The 26203-nt window shown below is 36.6% G+C and overlaps 1 protein-coding gene across 2 annotated transcripts in view; it reads right to left on the minus strand.

The window, feature by feature from the left end:
- The window catches only part of LOC122539115 (sestrin-1), a 233758-nt gene that overhangs the window by 134387 nt on the left and 73168 nt on the right, over positions 1 to 26203 (minus strand). For both annotated transcript variants that reach the window (XM_043673766.1, XM_043673765.1), the window contains exon 6: positions 19301 to 19330. In XM_043673766.1, coding sequence (XP_043529701.1) covers positions 19301 to 19330 — 30 coding nt within the window. The remainder of the gene's footprint in view (positions 1 to 19300; positions 19331 to 26203) is intronic.

Genomic DNA, 26203 nt, shown 5'->3' on the forward strand with positions numbered 1-26203 from the left:
CCAACGATACAAAATCCTTGAATATCCAATCGTAAAAACAATTCCACGCTTCTATGACGTACTTTCCAAGCCAGATATTTCTACGCACGATAAACCAAACACAACTGACGACTTATCAGCTCGCGATAAGTGCAAAAAAATAAAAAGCAGAGAGAAATTCTTGGCCAATTGTTAATTTTTTGCGACAACGCTTGTTAACATAAATATATATATATATATATATATAACGTCGAATGTAAACGGAAACTGTCAGAAACCAGTTACGTACGTACATATGTACATACGTTTATCGCGAGTCCCTCGAAATTTTGTACCAACGAGATCGGCCATCGAACCAGCGACACTTTACTGGCGTATTATCATCGTTCGAACGAGCAGACGATCATACCGGGAGGTGGGGAGTCACGCGCGGGAAATCACCCCAATATCGCGAGAGTATAAAATCGAAAATTCAGCGCGCCACCTGCGTATCGCGCCATCTGATGATATCATTGTTTTCCAACGTTGCATCACGTTGTTCTGCATAAATCGAGCGGCGGATTGCATAACGCAACAACGAGGAAAAAGAAACTGTTTTGTTCCCGTGAGCTTCGACAAAAAAAAAATCACAAAACGCGAAAAAAGACGAACAGTTGGGAAAAAACCGGTTGGGAGATCGTTGCGAGATCGAGTCTCCAGTTCAAATTAGTCAAGTATTATTTCAACTGTTTATTGAATTTGTTAACTGGATACCCTTGGGAAAAATTTGTTACTTTGATAATTGTCGGTTTTGCAAAATTTATTTCGAGAAATGTAGTTGAAAATTATTAAATGGAAACTCCCTTTGAATGCGAGAAAAGTTCGTTCTTCAACAAACCGAAAAACAATTTCTTCAATTTAACCCAAAAACCAACGAATGCAAGTTCGTTTAAAAAAAGACAAACCTAATACTCCAGACGTGAGGCATCAAAATAACTAGAACAAAATTATACTAGAAATCGAGAACAAATAAGAATTTATAATATTACTATATAATACAGACCAAATAATCTCTACGTCTACTTGTGACGTATTATCGACTTCGATCCTTCGATGGAATGGGAACGAAACAATAAATCCAGAATGAATGATCTTTCATCGTTAATATTACCAGACAACGAAACGCACGCAACAATATTGTAGAGAATTTGCTTTCGAATTTTAAATTCGAGTTAAATATTAACAAATTACATTGCAACGTTTCAACGTTTATTTCACGGGTGACAGAGGCGAGTGGATTTTAACAGACTTTAACTCCGAGAAGATTGAAAAGCAAAGTGACGAGGGGTTAACAGCCTTCCGGTAAATAAACTGTTAAACAAATACGAGCTCGCGTTACCAGAGCGTGCAAGGCTCGGCTAATCTGAATCGGATTTTCGCGCGTCGAACAAACACGAATCCCTCTTCTTCTTCTTCTTCTTCTTCTTCTTCTTTCTTGAGCGAAAGAGAGAGAAAGAGAGAACGTGGCTGTCCTTCGCAACGACTCACGAAACCGGCTATTAAAAGTTCCGCGCTCGTTTTCTCGACCGGTGGCCCACACACCCATACGCGCATGAGCGTGTACAGAGAGGAGTGTGAACGAGCCGTGACCGGTTGCGTGATCTCGACAAATAACTCGATGTGGGACACAGGGAGAGTCCTGCTGCCGGTTTGGCGCCACTCGTTACAAACAGAAGCACGTGCCGCGCGAGGAGGAGAACCAAGATGACTCCCAAGGAGAAGCCGTAGAAGACCGGTGGGGATTGAACCCGTTGGCACTTTATCGAATTTCGAAGCGGAACACACGTGAAACGCGATGGAATTTCAAAATCAGTTTGGTGCCGGCCCCACCCACGCGTAAGTGGAGGACTTCGTCTTTCCTTTCGTGATCGTTAATTCAATGAGAACGTGTGCGTTTGCTCTACCACCTTTGCAGATCCCCCTACTACATTTGTCTGAACCCATTACACGTAGAGCATTTAATCTTCTGCAAGAACCGGCGTTTCTCAAGCTTTCTGCCAGCGGTGGCAGTACGTTTGTTTGCAAACGTATAGCGTTGCGACTCCAACAATTTTTAAACAGTAAATTTAGCGAGCAAAATTTTAACAACACGTTCTGTTTATCATCTGGCTCGGGAACTGTAACCACGCCACTAGGATATTATTTAGAAATTTTTCAGAATCTGGCGAAGCAGTAGCCAAAGATTTCTCAATCTTTTCGCCAACAGCATTTGTTTATAATCTGGCTTGAAATCGTAGCCGTTCTTGGCTGTGGCTTGCTCGAATATCTCGAATGCGAAATTTTTCAGAATTGGCAAATGAATGAAACAATTGGTAACAGCGTTTCTCAATTGCTTTTTGGCAGCGGTAACAACATATTTTGCTCGCAACGATACAGTGGCAACATTTATAACGTAAGATTTGTAAAGAACGAATTTAACGAGCGAATAAGTTTGTAACAGCGTTTCTAAATCTTTCTGCCAGCAACGAAATTCTAATTGTAAAAAGATAATTGAGATTCTCTAATTACGTTTTTTTATGTACTTTACTCTTCATACTGATATTCTGGACAGACTATACCACCATAATCTTTTATTCGTACAAGTAAACGAAATTCTGGCTATGAAGGTTTATGCACAATAAAAAGATATTGAAAATATTTTATACAACAAGAAAGATGTCGGAAATATTTTACATAATAAAAAAGTCTATCAGAAAGAAAGAAATTTCCACGCAACAAGAATTTCTCTCGCTTTACAATATCCAGTCGCGCACGTGGTCCGGATTAAAGACCAGAACAAAGTTTAATTTCAACTCTGACTTCAATTCTAAATTACACGTCTGCAGATTGCTAACGATAACAAGCTTATGGATACATCGTTTCGATATTTTTTTGTCAGACAATTTATCGTCGTTAAAGCTGACGCACGTATTTAAACAAACATACAGGCAAATTGGGCGCTAATTAAAATTTCGTTCAGATAAAATGAAGAGCGTTTCCTTTTATTCGATACATCCTATTTATTTAACTGGTGTTCGACGTTAACAGTTTCGATTCTTTATTATCAAAGCACACTCGCCAAAACACCAATGTATATTTTGAAATATACATTTCATTCAATCGTGAGATGATTTCGTTGCCGTTAACACACTTTTCTTATCTCGTATTCCAATAAACGAGAGAAAGCAGAAAGCGGGCGTGATACAAGCGGGAGGGACCGCGTATTTTCGCAACAGCGCGGTTGCTGTAGACACGTGTCTCTCAAGACAAGGAAGAGGATCGAAAGCAGATTTAGCATCGAAAGAACAGGTTTCCGGGCAACAAAATATCGAGGCTATTAGCAGAGCTATAAAACGGCAACACTGGCTGCTTGGTATTTCGAGACTGATGGACTATACTACCCGTTCCTTTCGTAAATAAAACCGGTCACGAGTGCTCGCGAGTAAATAAATTACCGGGCAATGAGTGTTGCAAACTCTCATTGTTCTTATTGTTAGCGAGGAGGGAAGTTTCGATTCGAAAATGTTTCTCCAAAACGGAAAGACAAACAATGAAATTATTTTCAGCGAAAAAAAACTGTTGGATTAGTATGAACTACTAAAATGATCTTTCTGGCAGATACTCAAAGTTCGATAAATCGTCGACGAAAGAATCGTACGAAGGCGAAGGAGAGACTTTAATCTTCAAATTCATTGTATTATAGACTCAGTCACGAAATTTATTCAATTTTCACATACTATGAAAATTCGCAGGATTTTCGAGAAGAAGAAGAAGTATCTATCTTCATTTTGCCTTCTGTCACACGGTTGAAAGAATATCTTGGAATAAAATGAACGACGCGGTTTGAAAGCAGAGACTTCAAGCTTTAAAATGAACCCAAGTTTATTACTGTACGATTTCTTTTTACAAGATTATAACAGCTTCGATACTTGCTCTTTTAAATAACCGAATATGAAGTATTTAAATAACCAAATATTAATAAAAGTCACTATGTATTTTTGACTACTGCTATCGCTAAATGTTCTCGTTACTATGCAAAACTCTGGCGAGTTGTTCGAATAATTCTTTAATTGAAGGACGGCATCGGTCAAGTGACGGCTTACACAATGTGCGTCTAATTTCTATTCAAAAGTAGAAGGTGACAAACACGGAGGACAATACACGGTATAAACAAAGTATTTAAAAGATGTTTAGAGAGACGTGTATGACAGTTAACGCTCAAAGGGTTAAGAGAACCGAGGAATGCTCGACACGTTGACGATGGAATAATATTTGACATGTGAAGGACTCAGAAGCTACAGTGTAAATCACCTTTCATTAAAATCAGCAAATATCCTTTTGTCAGAAAAAATCTTCAGCCGACTAAGACGTCACTTACATGAATTGACTACCGAACAGAGATCCAAGGATTATTTTCAATCACTTCTCATTAGATGTTTAATCGCGCATAACCTTTATGAATTTGATTAAAACGAATGATCAGTAATATTAACAACGATTGACAATAGTCGAACGATCGAAAAATGTAACTAAAATTTGATTATCGATAATAGTTATCAATGGTAATCAAAATAAAAATCAGCACAATTATTTACATTGATTACTAGCACCTAATAAAAATAATCAACGATTATTGTCGATGATTAAGAAACTTTTATTATTCATAATAAAATTCATATTTTATAAAATTTCACAATTTATTCATATTTTATAAAATTTTTAAAATAATATATTTTACAACTAGACCGCGGATTTTGATAAAAAAAATTCATATTCTTCTGAATACAATTACAGAAATTTAGCTTAATCAGAGATTTATTTCACTTGGTAAATGTTACAATGAAATGATACAGACCGCGGATTTGTATGGGTTTTTGAATTCCCAGAAACATAATTAAAGAAACGAAATCTAAATAGAAAATTGCTTCTTCTACGAAGCAGGTCAATCGACTGGGAGGTGATTCTGCGTGTAAAAATGTGTCGACAAGAAAGAACAAAAAATTGTTTCATTAAAGCGAGAAAATCGGGTTGGGAAATTTATCAGCTAGACTTGAATTTGGCTAACAATACGTGCAGACGCGACAGAAAAGAATAATTGACAGAGGGTTATTGCATGATTTATTTATTATGACTTCACTTTGAATATTTTTGCATTGTGCATTACGCGCATTGTGTGAACGTCATTGCAAATTTTGCACAAATGCAAAAATGTAAAAATCCAGTGAATCAACGTGCTTTAAACATTTCGTATATTTTTACAAATTACACGCATTCTGTCTGAATTCCCAAATTTCGCCTAGACGCGTACGCGATCCGCGATTTACTTGCAACGATCACTTGAACGCTTCCGAACCATGCACCGGGCGTGCAATAAGCGCTAAGGCGAACCGCAACGCGACCCGATAATTTCAATCTCTGAATGCAACCGCTAGTAATTATCGCGCGTTTGCTACGCGATATACTTGGCGAGAGCGCACGCAGATATACATGGAACAGCGAGTCCACGATACGATACGATACGATACGATACGATACGATACGATACGATACGATCCGACTTTATTAGCGGCTCGCTGCAGCAACTTCGAGGGCACTCGTCACTCGTCTATCGTTGCGAGCAATCTGGACGTAAGTCCAGTATCGAGTATCGTTCCAGATGTGCAACGCCGTGTCATAATCGCACTCGAAAACATTTCTTTCTGCCGCGGTTTATAGAACAGGAGCTTGCTCGACACTTTAGAACGTATTCAACGTAGAACTTTACTTTTGTGAACCCAGAAGGCTACAATTATTCGTACAATAATAGGAGTTTTACGATCCTTTTCGCTGGTTGTGAACGTTTGATTCACGCACAGTAGCTCGTAGGAGTATTTGAATAATTGCCAGCAACTTTTTCTTATGAATATATTGCGTGCGTTGTGTAAAACATTTTGAGCGAAGTTCGACTTCACTCGGTGAGAATATTGGTCAGGTTTTTGAAAGAAAAATATTTAAAACACAACCACTGAAAGGCGTTTGCCAATAATGCTTAATCTTCAACTTTAAATCGTACGTGCTTAGGACGACTGTTTATGTGTACCAAATAATTAAATATATGTTAGCAATCTGTCTTGTAATTTCTACATTTTCAAATTTTAATGTATTATTTATTATGGTATTTAATAAAATGTTTAATAAAATAAAATCGTAGAAATGTTCGAATATTATCTATTGTACCATATATGTTATAAATTCACGTCCACGTAAAATGGATTCATTTGAAGGCAACCGAAAGAAAAAATTAAGTAAAATTCAGATAAATGAATCTCTACATTTAGTTTGCTACGTTAGTATTCACCGATACATCTTCGAAGAAAGTTTGTTGAAGTACGACCTGCAGAAGATGTTGGCAAATCTCGATCATTGAATCTGAAAATATCTGTTCCAACAACTAAAATTTAGATAAATGATACAATTTACTGAATTTATCTTTGAAGAAGGTTTGTTAAAATACAATCTACAGATCATTAATTTCTGAATTTAAAACAACTCATCTATACCAGATTAATCCAAATTCTTTCTTTTCTTCCTTCTTCTCTTTTGTTAAAACGAGACCTTGAACGAACAAATTTTATTCTTATTTATTTGAAAAAAACCACCCGTATTCAGTTAGGAATTAATTAAATCCACGTACAATTAAGAAACTTCCAAATCTAATTTTCTCGCGAACGAAAGGCTCTAAATAAATTGCCGACCTTTATTTTTAAATGCACACAGAGCGATTCCTTACTTACTCCACGCCACGTGCGATCGCCGATCGTACCTTGTTTCGTACTTGTGTTATTAATAAACAATAAGAATCCAACATTATACCTAACCTCTCTCGTTCTCTCGCGTTTTCACCCTTGGTCGCTTATTGCCAGTGACTCGGCCGATTGTTCCTCGAGCGAGCAAAGACGCGAGATACGATAATAAAACGACGCAGAAGTGGTTCATTGGACACAAGTGTCCCGTATAGTCTGTTACATTTATCGGCTGTTTAATTACGCTCGCGGAACAGAACCCGCATGGCGTTTCCCCGTTTCGACCTCCAGTCACCGAGGTCAGTTTTCCACGCGGTGCACCTCCGCAATAATCGTCTATATTTGTCGCCGGCTGAAAGACACGCGGCCAACGTGAGAAAAGCCGATAAACAAACGTCTGCGCAAACATTCGCCTACGCGTACGAACGAGTAAACCGCGTTAAAAGAAACTTCGATTTCCATTCTCATTTGAATCTCTTGGAATTCTCGTAAATCTCGTGGTAAGTCTTGGGACACTTGAGAATTTCGATGATTTTGTTAGAATGTTTCATCAAGAACATAATATTATTAAAGAGTTTAAAAAATGTTTGAGATACCTATACACCTACAGCCGTGTACGTCATTCTTTTTTAGATGCATCACGCGTTTGGAAAATGATTTAAAAATTTTTTAAGATACCTATACACCTACAGTTGTGCACGTCATTCTTTTTTAGGTACATTACGCGTTTGAAAAATGAAAAGAAAAAAGAAAACGCTCAAGACCTTCAAGATTCGAGACTTTCAAGAGTTTTAAATTAATTACATCCTTACAGAAGTAATCAATCTCTGCAAAATCTTTACGATTGTTGACAATAATGAATGACAAATGTAGAGGATGCGTTGGTCCTACAACCAGGGCCATTAAATCTTAGAGACGCAGCATAGTTGGTTACACAGTAATTGTCAAAACTTTATGGGACTGATCTTGCTAATAGTTATAAAACGTTTTACCTTCTAGATCGCGAAGGAGTCTAGTAAAACAATAGACAGCGGCCAGTGGAATAGTCAGTAAGTACACCTAACCATGTAACCAAGGTCGACCACCTTTACCGTGGAATCCCGAAGTAAGTTACACGAGCCTTCAGCTTTTAGCATTTCGTTTAAACATTAATAACTTCGCCAGAATAATAATTTCAAAATCGTTGCCAGAACGTGAATTAACGTTACGACGATTTGAAGATTTTTAATAGATAGAAATACAATCGAAACGACGAAATAATATATTTAAGCAAATTGACATCGAGTGTGAATCAAACGATCTAAAAAGAGAAACGATCTATGCATTAAATCGTTGCAACGTTAATAATGATGGACAGAAGCATTTGATCGATCATTGGTGGCGATATTAAAGCATCAAACTGCTACAAGTAGGCAACAAACAGCTATTTATAACCAGTTAATTCGATCACATCAATGAGATGCTTGTCGTACACGATCCATGATCAGGCTATGATGTATCGATCGCACGAACAATAGAATATGTTGCCCTTACGAGCAATCTACGATTTCTCTTAGTACACAGATTCTGATCGCACCGACAGATATCACTTGGCGCCAAAGTAAACCATGTGTGACCGATTTATTATGATTTTCCGGCTAACGACACCGTGTAAACTGCGAATTTTTTAAGTAAATTAATATTCTCGATGAATTAATTAAAGAAATTGAATTTCGATAGAAAAACTGTTTTTACGTAGCAAATGTCATACAGGGAGCTTCGTACATTACCAGTTTATTTATTTTATGCAATTTTAAAATTTCGTTACAAGTACAGGGAAAAATTCATACTTCACCGACGAATGATTACTGTTCTATAATTCTATTCCACATCTATCATTTTTCGATTATCCTTCCGGGTATTAATCGTTGCATTAAAATTGTAAAATATGTATTTGATTAATTCGGATATACTTAGATTCTCTCATAATCTTTTACGGGGATTTAAATGTAATGGAATACGTCAGCTAAATTTTTATATTAACTACTTTTCAAACAATGGCTATTCATTCCGAAAGATGCTATCTACCGTTACTGAAAAATCGCGGAAATATAATAAAATTAGTGTCTAATTATTGTTTTCTAACTATTGTTTTAACGTACCTAACGCCCGTGACACATGCGGGCATCGATAAGATCGCCATTTTGCTCGTTTTAACCATTCATCTTCGCGAGCTCAAATTATACGAAAATACATATACACATAAATTTATATCTAATAAACGATGTATCATATTTACTTTATTACTACTAAAAAGTTCAATCAATGCATTCGCAAACGAGGAAAGTTAAAACAATAATACGTGTATCTGGATCAATTCACAATTAAATTTTTTTTAAAAAATTGCCCAATTCAACAGGCATTGAACCAAAGACCGAAAATCGAAAAGTTGGAAAAACTTATTTAAAAAAAATTTCATCGTTCCAGTCGAAGAGCGAAGAAAACTTTGCCCACTATGGGATCACTACACTCTCACTTCAACGTCCAATATTTAACAAAATCAAATATATATATATATATGCCAAAAATCAAACGTATACACCTAATTTAACAGATATTTGTTCGACAAAAGGCAAGTCGAGAGATTCGGCTCGAAAGATCAAAAAGATCGTAAAGATCCGCGAGATCGTTACGCAAATGATTATCTTACCTATGCTTATAAATAGCAGCCGCAATTTGGCAACCACTGTTGCCTATCAAGACCACCAGCCATATACGGGTCGTTCGCACGTGTATGTGTCGCGTTATTACGCGATTAATCGGTGAGCATCGCGTGGGGTTGTTTGCGACGATGATTGGATGCGTTGGTGTACGTGCACGCGCGCGTTCCTCCTCGAATTTGCACACAATGCGCGACGCGTCGCGGTGAACTCACGCCCCTTCGATTTTAACAGAGCCGAAGAATCGCACGAAATTAGAGATGATTGTAGAATGAAGATCACCGATATTTATCTTCCGCTGACATACGAAGACAATCGTCTAAGACAAGATCAAAGCGTAGTTCAAGTTTCAAGTACATACTGTATATTCCTGCCGAAAAATTTGGAGCGCGTTTTGAAGAATTTTGGAAATGATCACTTCATCGAGCGAGAAGAATAATTATTTTGCTCGTGATGTTACTTTTATAGCGCTGAGACTTTGATCATTCTATATTTAAAAATTGAAGCAACAATTGTAATATTTGAAATAAACAAATATTTTGTCCTTGACATTGTTTTTTTTTTTCTATAATACCGACGATATTTAATAATCAATTATATTTAAAGATCAAAGTTACAATTACAATATCTTTATTTCTCGAAAAGTTGTACAAAAAGATTCGTTTTGTCGAAAAAAATATGCTCCAAATTTTTAAGGAGAGTATATTTCTCCCCAACCATTTATTTGCACTGTATATTATTATTCACTTAGTTTCTGACAAGTAATAATCAGAGCAAAATAATTTTATTGCAATACAAATGGTTAATGAGTTCGTATCATATTAAATAAATTCCATTGCATTATATTAAATAAATAAATTATACATGTGCTTTGTCTCGCGTGATAACTATTCTCCATGGAAGGAATTAACAAAGTATTTCAAGGATCAAGCTGGAAGATTACAAACGATTAGGAGAACAAGGAGCGATACAGTGAAGTTACGTGAAGTTTCTAAAGAGCGTGTTTATAATTTGAACAGACACTCGATGAGAGTTTCAAAGAGGAATTAAACGTATTTAATAGAGTATAAACGAAACAGCCTCGCGTATCTATATTAAAGATTGATTGGTATTTCCTTTGTAAATGATATTGAACTCCTTGTAATCATTCTCTCATTTGTTAACATTTACTTGGAACATTTACTTATCAAAAATATGATTTTTTTAATATATGATATTTTCAATATATTTGAACAAATTTTTTGCAAAATGGTATGCATCGTTAAATTCGTCATTTAAAGAAATATTAATTTCATCAGTTTACGCAAAACCGGTATTTTCAATAATAATTTCCGAGATATTTGACAAAATACGCTTAAGATAGTTTTCACCCCTTTGACATCGACCATTGCCATGATGGGAAACAAATACGGGTCGAATATTTTTCTGGCCAAACTACATTCATGACAAATTTCATCAAAGTCGGCGATTCCGACTCCGGTGTGTTTCCCCTCGTCAGTGTTATTAACCCTTTCCTCCAGTCAACAGGAGGTTCACTTTCACCGGGAAAAGCGATCGTTCCTCTGGCTGTCGGGCACTTGACGTAGAAGCTCCTCGAGCTTCTCGGCCGAGCTGTGACCTCGATGTTCCGCTGCACCAGGCTCCGAGAGCCGCTTGAATATGCATGCAAATTCCATTCTGTGTACAACGACTATCTGGCAACCGGTCGGCCAATCGGCACGGGTGACACAGATATTTTCTTAACCTCTAAAGGCACCTACGGCCGGTTCTGATTGTGGCCAGTCGCGCGCGACACACAACACACGCACGTATACGTTATATAGAGAAGCAAACACATGTGTATGTGTGTTTCTCCGCGACGACGGATCTCCACGCGAGCGCGAAGCGGTTACGCAAAAACGCGCACGCGATTAACTTTCAAGAAATTCATATATCTTGGTATCGGTATACTTGATGAGGCAGATTGGCGAGATTGTAAAACATTGTAAGTTAAGTTAGAATGATTGGCAAAGTTCGGATTGATTTATTTTGAATGTTGAGAAATGAGAAGGTTGAAAGCTTTCTACGATAGGAGAGTATATGCATTTCAATTTGTTGATTAAACATGGAATTGTAGTTGAACATGGACATTGCAGCAATGTAGATAAGTATGATCTTGAGATGATTTTGCAACTGCAAATTTATATATATAATTTCGGTAATATTAGGTATTGTTCCGATTGAATAAAATAAATTTTTACATTGGACTACTGCTCCAAAAATTCAATTCTTTCAACGCAGAAAATTGCAAAAAATTATTTTGAAAATAACTGAATAATAATGAATATAATATCTCGTGGTTAACGAAAGAGTTCAATAGCCAAAAACTAGTAGGAAAATTTAAGAAGGCAGCTTCGATTATTTAAATTTATTTTATATTTATTGGAAGGAGAAAAGAAAGATGAATTTTCTATTCAGAATTATTACGAATATTAATTAAACCACGAATTTATAGCGTTTCTAAAATAACGAATTTAATTTCGATCGATCTGAAGTATTAGTTTCTATTTTATTTCTACTCAAATATTATTATATTCCGTACACTATATTATTTATATTATCGAAATATAATTCAATATTCAATAGCATCAAATATCATTTTGATACAAATATTATTATCGTTGCAATTAATCAATTCGTTCAAACGAGCTGAAAGGTAGAACTGCCTTCTACTTACAACAATCTCTATCACAAAGTTGTACCTATAGCGCGACCATACGCCGCAGTAATTGTACAATGGAATCCTAAATGCGATTACAACAATTGCTGCCGCCATAAAACGCTTGAATTTACGATCTGGCTACATCCACGTTTCCACCGAATGTACTTGGTCGTGTTACGCGTTGATATTTACGATCGTTTCACGCGTCGAGGTTGATTCCCGTCGCGCGATCCGGAGCGGGGTCATCGAGCTATTTCGCGCGTTTTTCGCACGGCGTGGGCCTAAATCACGTATTCAAACCCGTGGGAATGGCTGGCTCGTCATAAATCTAAACGAGGGAAACATCAAGCCGATGAATTTTTGGACGGCCGTTCAAACGTCTACGGCGTAGTGTTGTTGGGACGAGGGATCACGTCCGTTGGCACGGAAACTAGGGCTTCCTCCAAACTCGATATAATTAGTGACAATGTTTGCTGATTCGTTACCTGGCTTTATTTAAACATCAGCGTTTATGACCGTATATTTCATTGTTTACGACGAATTGTCCGTCTCGAGGTGGAAATCCCGTCGCGACGTCGCGTATATTTCAAAAATAAAAGCATTGAAGATGATTGATTGACAGAGTTTTCGCGGAAAAGTTATATAAATCAAAGACAATAAGTTAGTCGTTAACCTATTAACGATAGGCCTCTGTGGCCAGAATTCAGTTTTATTCAGGGAACTGTCTGTTATTTACTACGATTTAAAATTATTAACACCTAATGATTATTGCAATTGTATAATTCGTTCGGTATTTGTGTTATTGGCCTACTGATGAAATACAATAATAAAGCAATAGGTACCTTTTAAAAATATGTAACTAGATTCTTTCTTTTTGTAATTACTGAAAACATGCAAATGTTTCTAGCGGAATGAAGATTTCAGTTTTATTGTGATAAGAACATGATTACGTATGCTTAATTACTTTTATCAATTAGTCATGCACAACGTGCCTAAGTATATATTGCTTTACTAATTTGTTTCATTAAATTTCTCGGTTTCCATCATCACAGAATTAAAAATCAACTCATTTGCATCGTGATTGGCACGATGGAGCGATATCATCACACGTAATTTATCAAGTCAATCGTAATTGCCCCTCAATTCAAATGTTTACCATTCTGTATTAGTATTAACTAATTGTAGTAAAATATCCGAGTACAATATACGATATAAATTGGTTATAAAGTTTCGATATGAATTAATTAACGTTTCATTTACATTTCCATTTATTGGTATTAATAGAAACTTGGTATTGCTTCTAAAACATTAAAAGATCTACGAACAATCTAGAATTCGATTCGTGAATGAGTATGAATACACGGTAATCAAAGTATGTCGATTTTTCTGCCGAGCCTCTCTATTATGTATCTACTATTACCTCTAAATGTTCTTCAGACATCAGATAGCTCAACAATAGCACTGTATTTGCGGAAACGCGTACTATGATTTGCCAAATCAAATATGTAACGAGACGCGTGTCCCACGTGTTAATATATAAATAATCCCTGGCCAATTCTGCCACTCGTTACACACTCGAAATAAATGAATTCTCAACTAAATTAATTAATCCAAACATTTGCTCCCCTCCTACCGTAATTTCTTCAATATTTACACTGCGTCCGCGCGCTCTGTTTCGAGTCTCGAGCACCGTTCTGAAAACCCGAAATTTCCGAATGAAATCTCGTCAAATCCCGCAATGTTTCCCCGAGCTCAACGACCGATTCTCGGCTGCCAAAACGCATTAACCCGAATAACCCGGAGGGAAGCTTGTTACCGAGAAATCGTGTAACGTTCGCGTATTACGTCCACGTTGCACGAAACAGCCGGCGTACGTACGCGCGTTACGTCGATCTTGTTCTTCTTTTCGGCGTTTTTCTTTTTCCGACTGATTTCGAAGAAAGCCGCGCAACGCAAAGGAAGAAAAACGCGAGAGAAACAGCGGTAAAAAGCGGCGGGGAGTTCGACGACCGAGTTAAGTAGATAATGAGCAACGTCGTCGTGGAATTGAAGGGTATTATTCCGCGAGCTGCAATTGCGTAATACGGTGAGGACGATTACGCGTGGTGTTACGCAGGTCTAGGTAAACGCACGCAACTCGCGAGAATGTTAATCGTTTCGGAAGAATGCGATCGATCAAACTGCCTGTTGCAATTAAGCTGTTTGCAATCGATCGGTTGCATCGCGGATCGATTCACAATCTAGAATTTTCAAACTGAACTTCCAACTATCGCAACAACGAGACCTTTGCAATTAAACGAAACTTTTGAACGAGTTACGACATAGATCTTCAAAATGTCCAAGATCTTCGAGGATCTTTAACGCGAATATAAAATCGTGAATTTTGAAGTTAAAAATTTCAAATTGATTGCAATTGCTAAACGATTGCAATTGTTTTCGAGCTTAAACTTTAAACATTAATAACGAAATATTAGATGACTGTCAATCAAAGAAAATTTCGAGATAAAAAAAAATGAATTATATAATTAACTTTCAAGCTATTTAAGATATTTAATTATCTTTGAATTAGTCGATGACAGAGATACAACAACTTTCTTCATCAAACGAAATTTTCAAGTTAAAGTTTCTACTCTGAACGAAGATTCAGACGAAGATCCAGAGTTATAGTTATACCTATTTGAATCACAATTGAACTGCATAGACTATGACAATCGTGCATTCATATGCGATATTTATTAAGAGGATATAAAACGTCCAAAGTAAAGTGCTTGTCATAACTTTCGGCAGACGAAACAAAATCTTTGTGGAAACAAATCTTATTACTTATAAAAATATAGCAAGGTCGAACAGTTTACGGGACAGTGGAAGAATTTGTCGCATTTACGTCAGAGGAGACCAATACCAGATTTCTCGAGGTCCACGAAATATAATTGGAAACGTTCGTGGAAACTCGTTTCCGCTGGAAGACGTGACACCAGTCTCGTTGTTCCCCGAAACTAATTCAGTTTCCGTCGAACGACGTTTTCCAAGTAATCGAACACTGACGACGCTTGGAAATAACGTCGCGAGAAAGGAAAAAAAAAGAGAAGCGATAACGCAAGTACATTTTTCAATCGAGAGTGTTGCATCATTTTTACAACGCGTTTGATCGAATACGAATTTCAAGAAAGAATGACATAGAAAATCAGGATAAAAAAAAGAGAAACAAATAACTCTGATAGTACGCGATCCATTTTCACTTTCTGCAGATCATCTCGTCAACGGGATTAACATGATAGCGGTCACGTAGCTCCACTTTCATCGAATTGTACTTTGACCGAAAAACACGATACTCTGACATGAAACACCGGTGATGTAAGTATCAAGTATATATATATATTACAAAAAATTATTAAATTTCTTTTTATTAAACAAATGATGCAAAATCTTTCTTATATGCATTATTATACATGCTTTTATCGACATATATGAGTAACAGAAATATTTTATATTCTGTGTTATTAAAAAAAAAAAAAAATAGAAATATAATATTATTTAAGTGAGTCAAAATGATAGTACATTTCGATAGAAACAAAAGAAACGAGTTTGATAATTGTTTAATTCTTAGTATGATTTCTTTTGCATTTAAACACCCGTTCTTCAAGCATAGATTTATATAGTTTCTTTAACGATCTTTTGGCTTAATTCTTCCCACGATATATTTTTTTTAATTCATTAATACTTGCGAATTGTCTTTTATTCTGGTATATAGTCCTCGCCAAATTCCCTCAACATAATTTTCTATAATATTTAAAAAATACGCCTATTTCTGGCAATTCGTGTTACGTACGAATATATATATTTGTTCGTCAATCATTTCGATATCCATTTTACTATTTAATTTACCTGTAATGAATTTTATTTTCAATTTACCGTAGCAGCCAACAGTTCTCTAAATCATTATACCGCCGCCTCCCATGGATCGATGACTCTGAAGTTGCTGCTCCTTTCGTAGTGAAGACTATCATTCAGGGCTTTAAACTAAATCTCTTTTCATCGGTAAATATGATTCTTTGCCATTTTTTATTCGTATAAACTGTTCCACGTTTCTCTGCAAATTGCAAACGGCGCAGCTCACGTTCTTGCTTTAAGCAATTGTCGTCGCTTCGGATGTTCACAATCCTTCGAAAGACATCGAACATTCCTGACATTTGTCGTAAGTCCAGCTTTTTCTGCAGTCGAGGTTAAATTTGACGCTGTATTACGGTGCGTATGTCCCAAGCTGATAGACACCGCGGTCGTTCACAATTTTTTCCATAATTATCGAGGTCTTTCAGTAAATTCATCGTCACTTTACGATTTCTGTTAACTGCTTTGGCTACTTTTGTCAGCCAGAATAATGTTCTTCGTTTAATTTCAGCTGGATTTAACTTTCTCCCGCGAGCCATTTTTACAAATTTATTCGTTTATTACGTTAATGCCCACTTAACCGGCTGTATTTCGCACGAATGTTACGCTTTCGATAACTCCCGTACGACTGAGGAGCGTAAATATTCGACTTGTTCGCCCCTCGACTGCGAACGATATTTACATTTTCGGTTTTGCATTTCTGAGAAATTTTGTACTTGCACGATTCTGTCCATCTCGCGGCTGCAAACAATATTTACACTTTCGTTTTTGTAGTTTCTGAGAAACTTTGTATTTCTCGGACATTCAACATGCCACACGTGTGTCCACGTCCAAGGATACTGATGTGATAATCTACGCGTTCTCTCTATTTTATCATACATAATGCAAGAAAATATATAGATGTGCTATCTTTTTGTCTCACATGTATGTACATGAGCAGTACATGTATGATATGTAGTGCAAAGGATAGAAGCAACCTTTGAACCGTACAGTAAACCATGTTTTTTTTTTCTTTCACGCGTATTGGCAATCGAAGGAGTGCACATAATGCCACAATCGATTATCTTAATGATCTGTTTCCGTATGACTCCACCTACGTTCACCTACGGTCGATCTACCGTGCACGACACCGGACTGGTTACTTGGATAATCGGCCAATTTTAAATTATATACTCGTAGAAATTATAGCTTATACAAGAGAACTATTCGAATAAATGACAAACCGTAACGACTCGGTAATGAAACTGATGAAAGACGTTTGATCATTGTGATTGGACGTTAGGTCGTTGACCTTCTCGTAAATCGTGATCTAATACGATTAAATATAAATGAACCAACTTGGTCCTGATGGAATTTTAGCCTTAAATTTATCCCCCTTATTCTCATCTTTATGATAAGCTTCCCAAAATTCTTTTGGATTTTTTGGAAGCGTAAGGATGTGAAATAATAATAACAGAAAAGAGTAACAAATTAAATTGTACTTTAATAATCGATAAATAACAATTATAAATAATAAACAGATATAAATAAATGACTATCAGGTGTAAGAAGAATGAAATATAATGGACATGCCTGTTTATGGAGGATTAATTCCACGAATGTAATATATTTCCAACTGTCTACTATAAATAACAGCAAATTATTAGTAGAAACGTATTGACGGAAGATTAATGTATTAATAAAGGAACACCTGCGGTTTGCCAAAGTTGATGTACAATCGAAAGACAAGGCAGGTGCAATTACAAGTGCAATAAGAAAAAAGTCTTCGGTTTCTTTCCTCTTTCATAAGTTCATAAACGACTTGTAAACAAATTAATGAGCAGGTATGTATCAGCAAGTCGGAATTACAAGATGGATCACATCGATTGGCTAACATGACTGTGACTGTAATTGCTGTCTGTTCAAGGATGCTTAAGAACCGAGGCTCTTTAGCCGATTAAATGATTCGAGAAACGGTGCATCGAAATAGACTGCACTTCATGCACTAACTAACTCTTGAATAATCAAATGGATATTAAGTTCGTTTACAGAAAGATGGGATGGACTCCCGTTCAAGTTTGTATTAGATTAATCGCACTTAATACCAGACTTTTACCCTGATACTACCTAAGCGAACGATACCGTAGAAATTCAATGAGCCTGTTTACATCTTGCGACTATGATTTAATTCTTTAATGAACAGTTATTACAGGGGGAGAATGAAATTTCTGAACGAAACTTTTTTGACGATACTAGCCTTCGACTATTACTCTTGACTGCAAATTTTACAATAAATTTCATTTGCTAATCAAAACTTTGAAATGGATACTTAAAAAGAAAAAAATTCAATTATATTTTGGTATAAATGGTTTGATCATATGCATACTTTATTATTTAGTATGAAGATTAAATGTATATTATATTTTTATATTATAAATATATTTATTTATATTATATATTTATATTTTTATACTATAAATATATTTATTTATATTATATATTTATATTTTTATATTATAAATATATTTATTTATATTATATATTTATATTTTTATATTATATATTATATATTTATATTTAACATTATTTTTGATTTATTTACATTTACATTCTTACATATTTAATTTGTAAGAAGACTATAAACTTTATTACGATTTAAACGAACGGCTCTATCAACACAACGATTCTTAATCTCTTGCACGATGCAAGAAGTGCATTCACGTTTCTAATAGCGCGCCGAAAATAATCCATGGGGCAAATTCAGGGGCATGCGCGCGCAGGTTAGGAAGCGCGGGAATAGCTTTCAAAATGTTTACCAGCATTAACGTGGATCGTAAGCCACGTGCTTCTGTTCTCGAAACGTTCTTAATGGTTTTGCGTGTATCTTTTTCACGGAGATTATACGAGTCTCTTTGCAAGAGCTTAATTCATTTACGAACACCTTATTCGCGATTCCAAGCACGTAGCTCTTTAATTCTGTCTCGAGTACCTAAGCCATTGCGAAATCTTGTGTGTATCTAACAGTTGACGCTAACTTGCCTCGTTAGAGTTATATGTATACGATATTACACGACAATGAAGGGCAAAAAGTACCTTCGAGGCGAGATTAGTATTTAGCTAATCAGCAAATTATGGAAAAATTCATCGCATATATTACTGGTGAAATGATATATTTTCGGATCTCACTTACCGAGAAGGACAGCACGATTAACGCGAGAGATAGATGAACAGGAATACGTTGATAACACACTCACCTTTTCATCGAGGTTGTTCAGATCCGGCAACTGAAACAGAAACATTCGAATTAGGTTAGTTAACAACGTCGTCGCTGTGTGAAAAATGATTAACGTGTCATCATCTGAAATTCTTGTATAACAATAACATATATAAATATCATAGAGTAGATGAACGAGGGAGAAACGTTACCTCACTAAGTAGCACAAGCATCGTGCGTTCACATATTAATTAACACCGACGAATAACTAATTAATTTCAATCGCAACGCGAGCAACAATACACACGACCGTGAACTAGAGGAACGGAATTCAACTTTGCTTGAGCAAGCGTCGTCCCGCCATCTGGCAACAAATTCGGTACTAACGGTTTCCGCGAAAAACGAGGCGGAAGACTACGTCAGTTACGTCAGTGCCTACTTTATCTACATGCGCGGGAGTTTCGTCGGTCGGCAGATGCCGCCCACGGTACGTGAGTTCTTTTCTTTTTTTTTTTCTTTTTTTTTTTTGTCGCTCAGCCGCTTGCAAATTGAAGGAAATTGAAGCCAATTTGTAGCAATCAGCTGTCGTGCTTGAATATATTCTCCTGGAGACTGCAGATAGCGTGCCAGTATTAATTTAACGCTTGATACGTCAACCCGTCTAATTAACCTTCATCATTCCCCGTACGTGTCCGGAACCGAACGAAATAACGTGAAAGCAAAGAAAAAGGAGAAATTTCCTTCCGTAAGACGTTCGAACGAACCGTTCTACAGCTAAACCTCGAATTTATGCGAATTTCAATGGCTCGTTCAAACGGACAGAACACACGTTCTTCTGTTCGCCGCGTAGGAGCAGTTGCGAGCCACCACAGACATATTTTTCTATATTCCGAAATAAGTCATAGCGATATCCCTGAAATTGAGACAACCGCGAAGACTCGAACTCAATTATGAAATTGTCGCCGAATCCCCCCGTACGCTACTTAAATGTCAAGAGACACACGCGTCAGACACCGATCGTGGGCTATCGTGTTCGTTCACGCGTTCAGATTTCTAGCTCACCTCGAACCAGATTATCCGCAGCCGGCCAAACCAATGATTCACTTCGTGATATGGAAATAACTGGACGCTAAATAACATATTTAGTAACATTGCCCACCGGTATATGAAACGCGATAATTCACTTCGAACGAAGGGAGAGACATTACGTAAACGAGACGAGAACGTCTTTGAATCGCACTTCAGCTTCGCCTTTCGAGTCACGACGCTTCGAATGTATCTTTCAGAATTTTCAGCTTCATCAGTTGACGAGACACGCATCGAATAATTGAAAATCTTTTGAACAACATGAAATAATTATTGCCAGAATGAAGAGATACTATTTAAAATATTCAGTGTTATTCAAGTGAATATTTTATGATACAATATTGTATATTCTATAACCCATTCTGTATGTTTTATAAAATAATATTTACATTACATTGTAATTTATATATTTATTTATCTACTTGATCATTCATTTCTACATTTGTGTACATTTTTGTCTATAGATACATGAAAGATTATGTATTAAAAAAGAGAATCGATGAACTGGGACATTTTTATAACACGCTGTGCATTTAAAGTGTTAGAAACAAAAAAAAAAAATCGATGAAATGAAACTTCAGAGATTTTTCAAAAGTTACTGAAGATCATTTCTCGAAGTCATCCGATTTGAGGGTTGCAAAGCCTCAACCAGTAAAAAAAATAAAAGGAAACCTCAAAGTCCCACACACGTGTTTCCAAACTCACATATTTCGCCTTGAAGACACCTTTAATCCATCCAAGTTTTACAAGCGGGTAGAGAAAGAATGCATATCAGCGGAATCTGTTCAAACATTTATACTAAGATCGATGCGTTATTTGCCCATCTTTGTCTGAAACGGTGTACTTCCAATGTATACCGAGAAAATAATGCAACGTTTACAGTTGCGGTTTATCGAGCGATACTCGACGTGGTACTCATCAAACGATACGATCGAGTTCCACGAAATCAAAGTTGACAATGACCTTGGCATGTTCCTCGACAAATTGTTCGTTTCCTTTTAACTCGTTTCCCCTGTGGAACAACGTTGAACGAATATCGAACATTTAATATTTACCGTTTGCTGCGTTTCCACGAAATAGATTCCACTCTCCGGTTATCCGAAAATTGCCGGGTTAAAGCGGTACTGTCACGGTCTTGCATTTATTCACGAACGAGTAAAAACCAGCGGATATGAACCGCGACATATATATATATATATATATTACACGCGATCGCATTAACCGGGAAATTAAATTCTCGTGCATTTCATCGAGATTTACGACATTTCGCGCGAGAATTTCGCGGTCAGATGTTAAAGAGCAGCCAGGGTCGGACGAAATTTACACGGGCGGTAACCTCTTTTCTTCTTTTTTACCTACAGCGGGCTCCGTCCTCGTTTCGCGAAACATTCGTTCGGTTTTACGAGAACGTCGCTGAAAATTGTTGAAATACGCCGATCCATGGAACGGGTGTGACCCAGTAAAAACAAGGACAGATTCTTTTTCATTGTAAAACCAATGGAAATGATGCGTAAAGCAGAAAGGTCATTATAGAAAACGCATATCCACGTGAAGATTAGACGTAGACATAGAGTTTTTAGTCATAGAGTTTATATTTCTCATTAAAGACGTTGCATTAACAAACAATAGGTTGACAATAGGTTGATGCAACATTTCATTCGCGACGCTTTCCAATCGATTTGTATTATTAAACTCTGTCTCTTGATGTTGGGATTGAGAGAAGAAATTCCACGGATCCGCTTAATACTTTTTTTGATCGTCCTTTCCATCTTTGTGAAATTTCGAGAAATTCAGATATTTGCAATATTATGATAAATATAATTGTTTGGTCTTCAATGAGCATTCGTTAATCTGATTTTAATGTCAGTTCACGATTAAACAGGACAATTCGATATAATTTGCAGACTGATCTCAAATTCTGTCAATACTCGTGATTATGATAATCGTGTCTCATTAATAAGATCATCAATAAAATGTCAAATGTTTTGTATGTATGATATTAGATACTCGTAAATGAAACGACCGAATTGTTGATAAAATTTCCTATTAAAGTTTATAACATTTTTTGAAAATAATATTGATAAAAACACGATTCAATGGATACGATATATATTGATGATCTCGACTGAAGTGTTCATGATAAAACGATTCTTACGATTGCCATTTTTTTAAAGACAACAGAGCAGTCTCTCATCTCTGATCCAAATACTTCAATCTTTCTCACATCATCAGACAGAACATCGTATTATTCTGTAAGTGCTGTAAATGTATTCCGAACTATGCTATACTGCTATAAGTTATTCATTCTGTAAGCAAAAACCTAACAACAGGTAACAAAAGTAACAAACTCCTTGTACGGTAATATTTGTAAGTTGAATAAGTAAGGTAAGTTGATAAATCTACGAATTTATAAAATTATTAAAGCAAGCAATATTTTGAAAGAAGCGCGAAAAGTACACCTACGTGTATTTAACTCCAAAGTTAATTAAAAATAGAATTTTGGTAGCGTGAGATTGAGTGACAATATAACTGAGTTTTAAAATTATATCCCCACAAAGAATAGAAATATTTGATTCATCGGTAGTTTTTAATTGTCTAAGCCTCTTAATTGCGAGGAAAACTGCGAGATTAAACGGATATTCGATAAACATATCGCTTCGAAACAAACGAACTCTCTACCTCGATAACGCGGCTGTTATCAGCAGGGACGTTTTAAAATCATTATCCACGTTATTTCAATCAGAAAGGAAATCTAAACGTTGTACGCACCGCGTAAATTGACTCCGACTGTTCTTCAATTATAGGTCAATCAAAATCGATCGGTAATGGGATTAAACAACAACGAGTGGAATCATCGTTTGCCTTCATTTCGAAAACTATGTGTGTGTAGCATAAACGTAATTAATAAATTTTCCAGACTCGATTTTCTTGAAAACGAGGCGTTAAGTGAATATATAATCACCTCTTTTCCGATTGGAAATACCTTGTATAGTATAAAATAAATTTTTATTTAGATTTCATTATCTAGGTTTATAAATATTTGAAAATGCATAAAAGTTCATAGTCTACGCATGTTGCAGTATAGAATATTAACACGCGTTTTACTCGAAAAGCATCCAACTGACACGAGTATAAATGTAAAGGGAGTAAAGTGAAAGATAAAATACGTACGAGTCATGGTCGTGCAGAGTTTTATTAGAAATATAAATAAATAACATCTTACACATCTTACTGATTGATCGGAATCGTTTGACAGAGATATATATATTATCTCAGATATTCGCGTCTTCACTTTTCCTTCGAATACACACCACTTTCACAGACACACGATCAATCATCAGCTTATATTTAGAGATCTTTCACTCTTTCTCTCTCGCCCTCTCAGTCGTTCTCTCTTTCGTGCTCCCTATTTTAGACTAGCAAAATTCCACACCCGTACACACAGATGATTTATCGAAGACACTCTGCGGGATACCAGATACCAGAGAGGTTGCCATGTAGATTGGCCGCGAGAATGTCGTATTTAGGTTAATCGAGAACGCCAATAATTCCAACGATCTTCGAAAACACTTGCTGTTTAGAAATCTCACAGATACGAATACAGTGAGAGACAAAAATACAAGTTCACCATCTCAGACTGAGCTACAGTGAGAAACAAAAGTATTCGTACTACAGAAACACAAAAAGAAACGCTCTTTCTCGGCTGTTAAATATATTCAAATGTTAATTATATGTAAATGTATGTTACAATAAAGAAAAAGGTCAATTCGCAAAGAGTGAATTCTTAAGAAAATTTTGGAGAGTTAATTAATGACAATAGATTGTATGCAATTATTTCGAAAGAAAAGAAGCTAACTCCATTTGTACGCTTTCAGCTACTAACGCGAACATTAATTAATAATATTGCGTACGAATATTTTTGTATGACGAAACGACCATTGAGAATCTTGTCTTGCGGTACAAGTTACCACAGTAATTTAATTAACCAAATTAATTAATTTCGTGAAATTGTACGTAACAATTACTGCGAACGACTGGATATAATATACAGTTACGTATACCTGTATTTTGAATACATTTATACAGAAAATATCTCTCTTTACATTTCTACGTTCCAACTGTACATACACTACTGCACCTCACCATGTGGACAGATATTTTCATATTTACAACAACGTCGTGAATTTTTCTTTCCAGCCCTCGATTCAATACCGCGACCCAGCCGAAAATTTCCACTTGCGCTGGACAACTGATTGCGGACCGTAACGAGTGACCGAACCGTATACAACAATTAATTCGTCGCTTTCTTTTCGAATTCGTCGGTATGATATTACTGGACAGAGATTAGTAAACAAATAAATTTATTATTTGTTTCGCCTATTTTTGGTTTACTTAAATCGTCATTCCAGCGCAGGAGGTTAATCCCTCTGGTTTTCCTTCGGAGCTCGTTCGCCGGGCAACGGACTGTAACGCTGTTGGCAGTCGACGGGGTTCGAAACTTCGCTCGATTTCTCAATCCGACGCCGGTTCGTCGATTTCCACGCTGCGGAAACTTTTCCATTTGCTGACTTGGCGCGTTGCGGAACTTCGCGAGTTTTACCAAAGCTTTCAGGAGCGCGTCCGCGAAAAAATATGTAATTGATCGAGGGAGAGAGAGAGAGGGAATGTCGAACGCGGATCGACGTATTACCGAAATCCGCTCGACGACGGTGAAGATTATCATTTCGAACATCGCGAGAGGAGAACAAAGCCGCCACGTGTGTGTATATCGTGGACTCTTCCGTTTCAATGGGATTCGGTTATTACGCGAGAGCATCGATAGAAGAAAAGGAAGAATATATGTATGTACGTTACGTGGCGCGAAGAGATGGGCTCGACTGTAACCGTGCACTCACGAATCCGAGTCAAGTTCTTCCAAGTGAATTTGAAATGATTACTCGATTTGTATTCACTTTATACAACAGAATGACCTTTAAGTTTCGAGCAACTCGACCTAAGATTCGAAACATTCGCGCGATTTTTTGAAAGTCAATGACCTTTTCTCGTTTCTAGCTAAGAATTCAACCATTCCAACTGTTTTTTACTCGTTTACAACGAGATTCTTTCTAATGAACACACGTTATAATGATCGGCTTCCAATTTCGGGTCTAAAGAGTGAGACTTTCTATAAGCGTGAGAGGCATTTACACTGATAGAACCGATAGACCATTTTTCATAATTCTAATAATTAGAATTATCTTGCACGAAAGACGTTGGGCCTCTTGTTCACATAAAAGAACTTACTATTCGTACATATCTAAATACAGAATAATAAGTTCTTCTATGTGAACAAGAAACGTGTTTTTTTTTTTTTAAATTGCACGTATGTCACGTTAAAAATCGTACGCGCACAAGATTCGAGTATACACTGAACCAAAATTGCGTGTTCAAACTCTCCCAGAGACACACTACGCCCAGTCGAAGACTAAACAATTCTCCACTCGTAGAATAAACAATTTGAACCTACTTTCATACTCAATCCCATCTCTACCCGCCGATATTCAAGTATCCAGTACATACTCGAACATAGTATATAATATATACTGCATGGTATAGCATATATAGTGTACGCTGTATCTTAGAAGTGTCATCCTCATTTCTGGAAGCACTCGCGATTCGAATACGCTTGGAAACGTCGATCCAAATACTACGAGGTTCGAACTTGGTACTTGTGAGGTACTCGCTCCCATCTCTAGCGGTATAATTCCGGTGTATGCAGCAGCTAGTACACTCTGAGAAAGAACGTGTGTATGCGTGTGCAAAAGTAAGCGAACCGCGAGTTACGGAAGATTTCCACGAATATCTCGAGTACCACTCT

Source organism: Frieseomelitta varia, unplaced genomic scaffold (genome assembly GCF_011392965.1).
Source record: "Frieseomelitta varia isolate USP_RPSP 00005682 unplaced genomic scaffold, Fvar_1.2 scaffold_191, whole genome shotgun sequence".
NCBI lineage: Eukaryota > Metazoa > Arthropoda > Insecta > Hymenoptera > Apidae > Frieseomelitta > Frieseomelitta varia.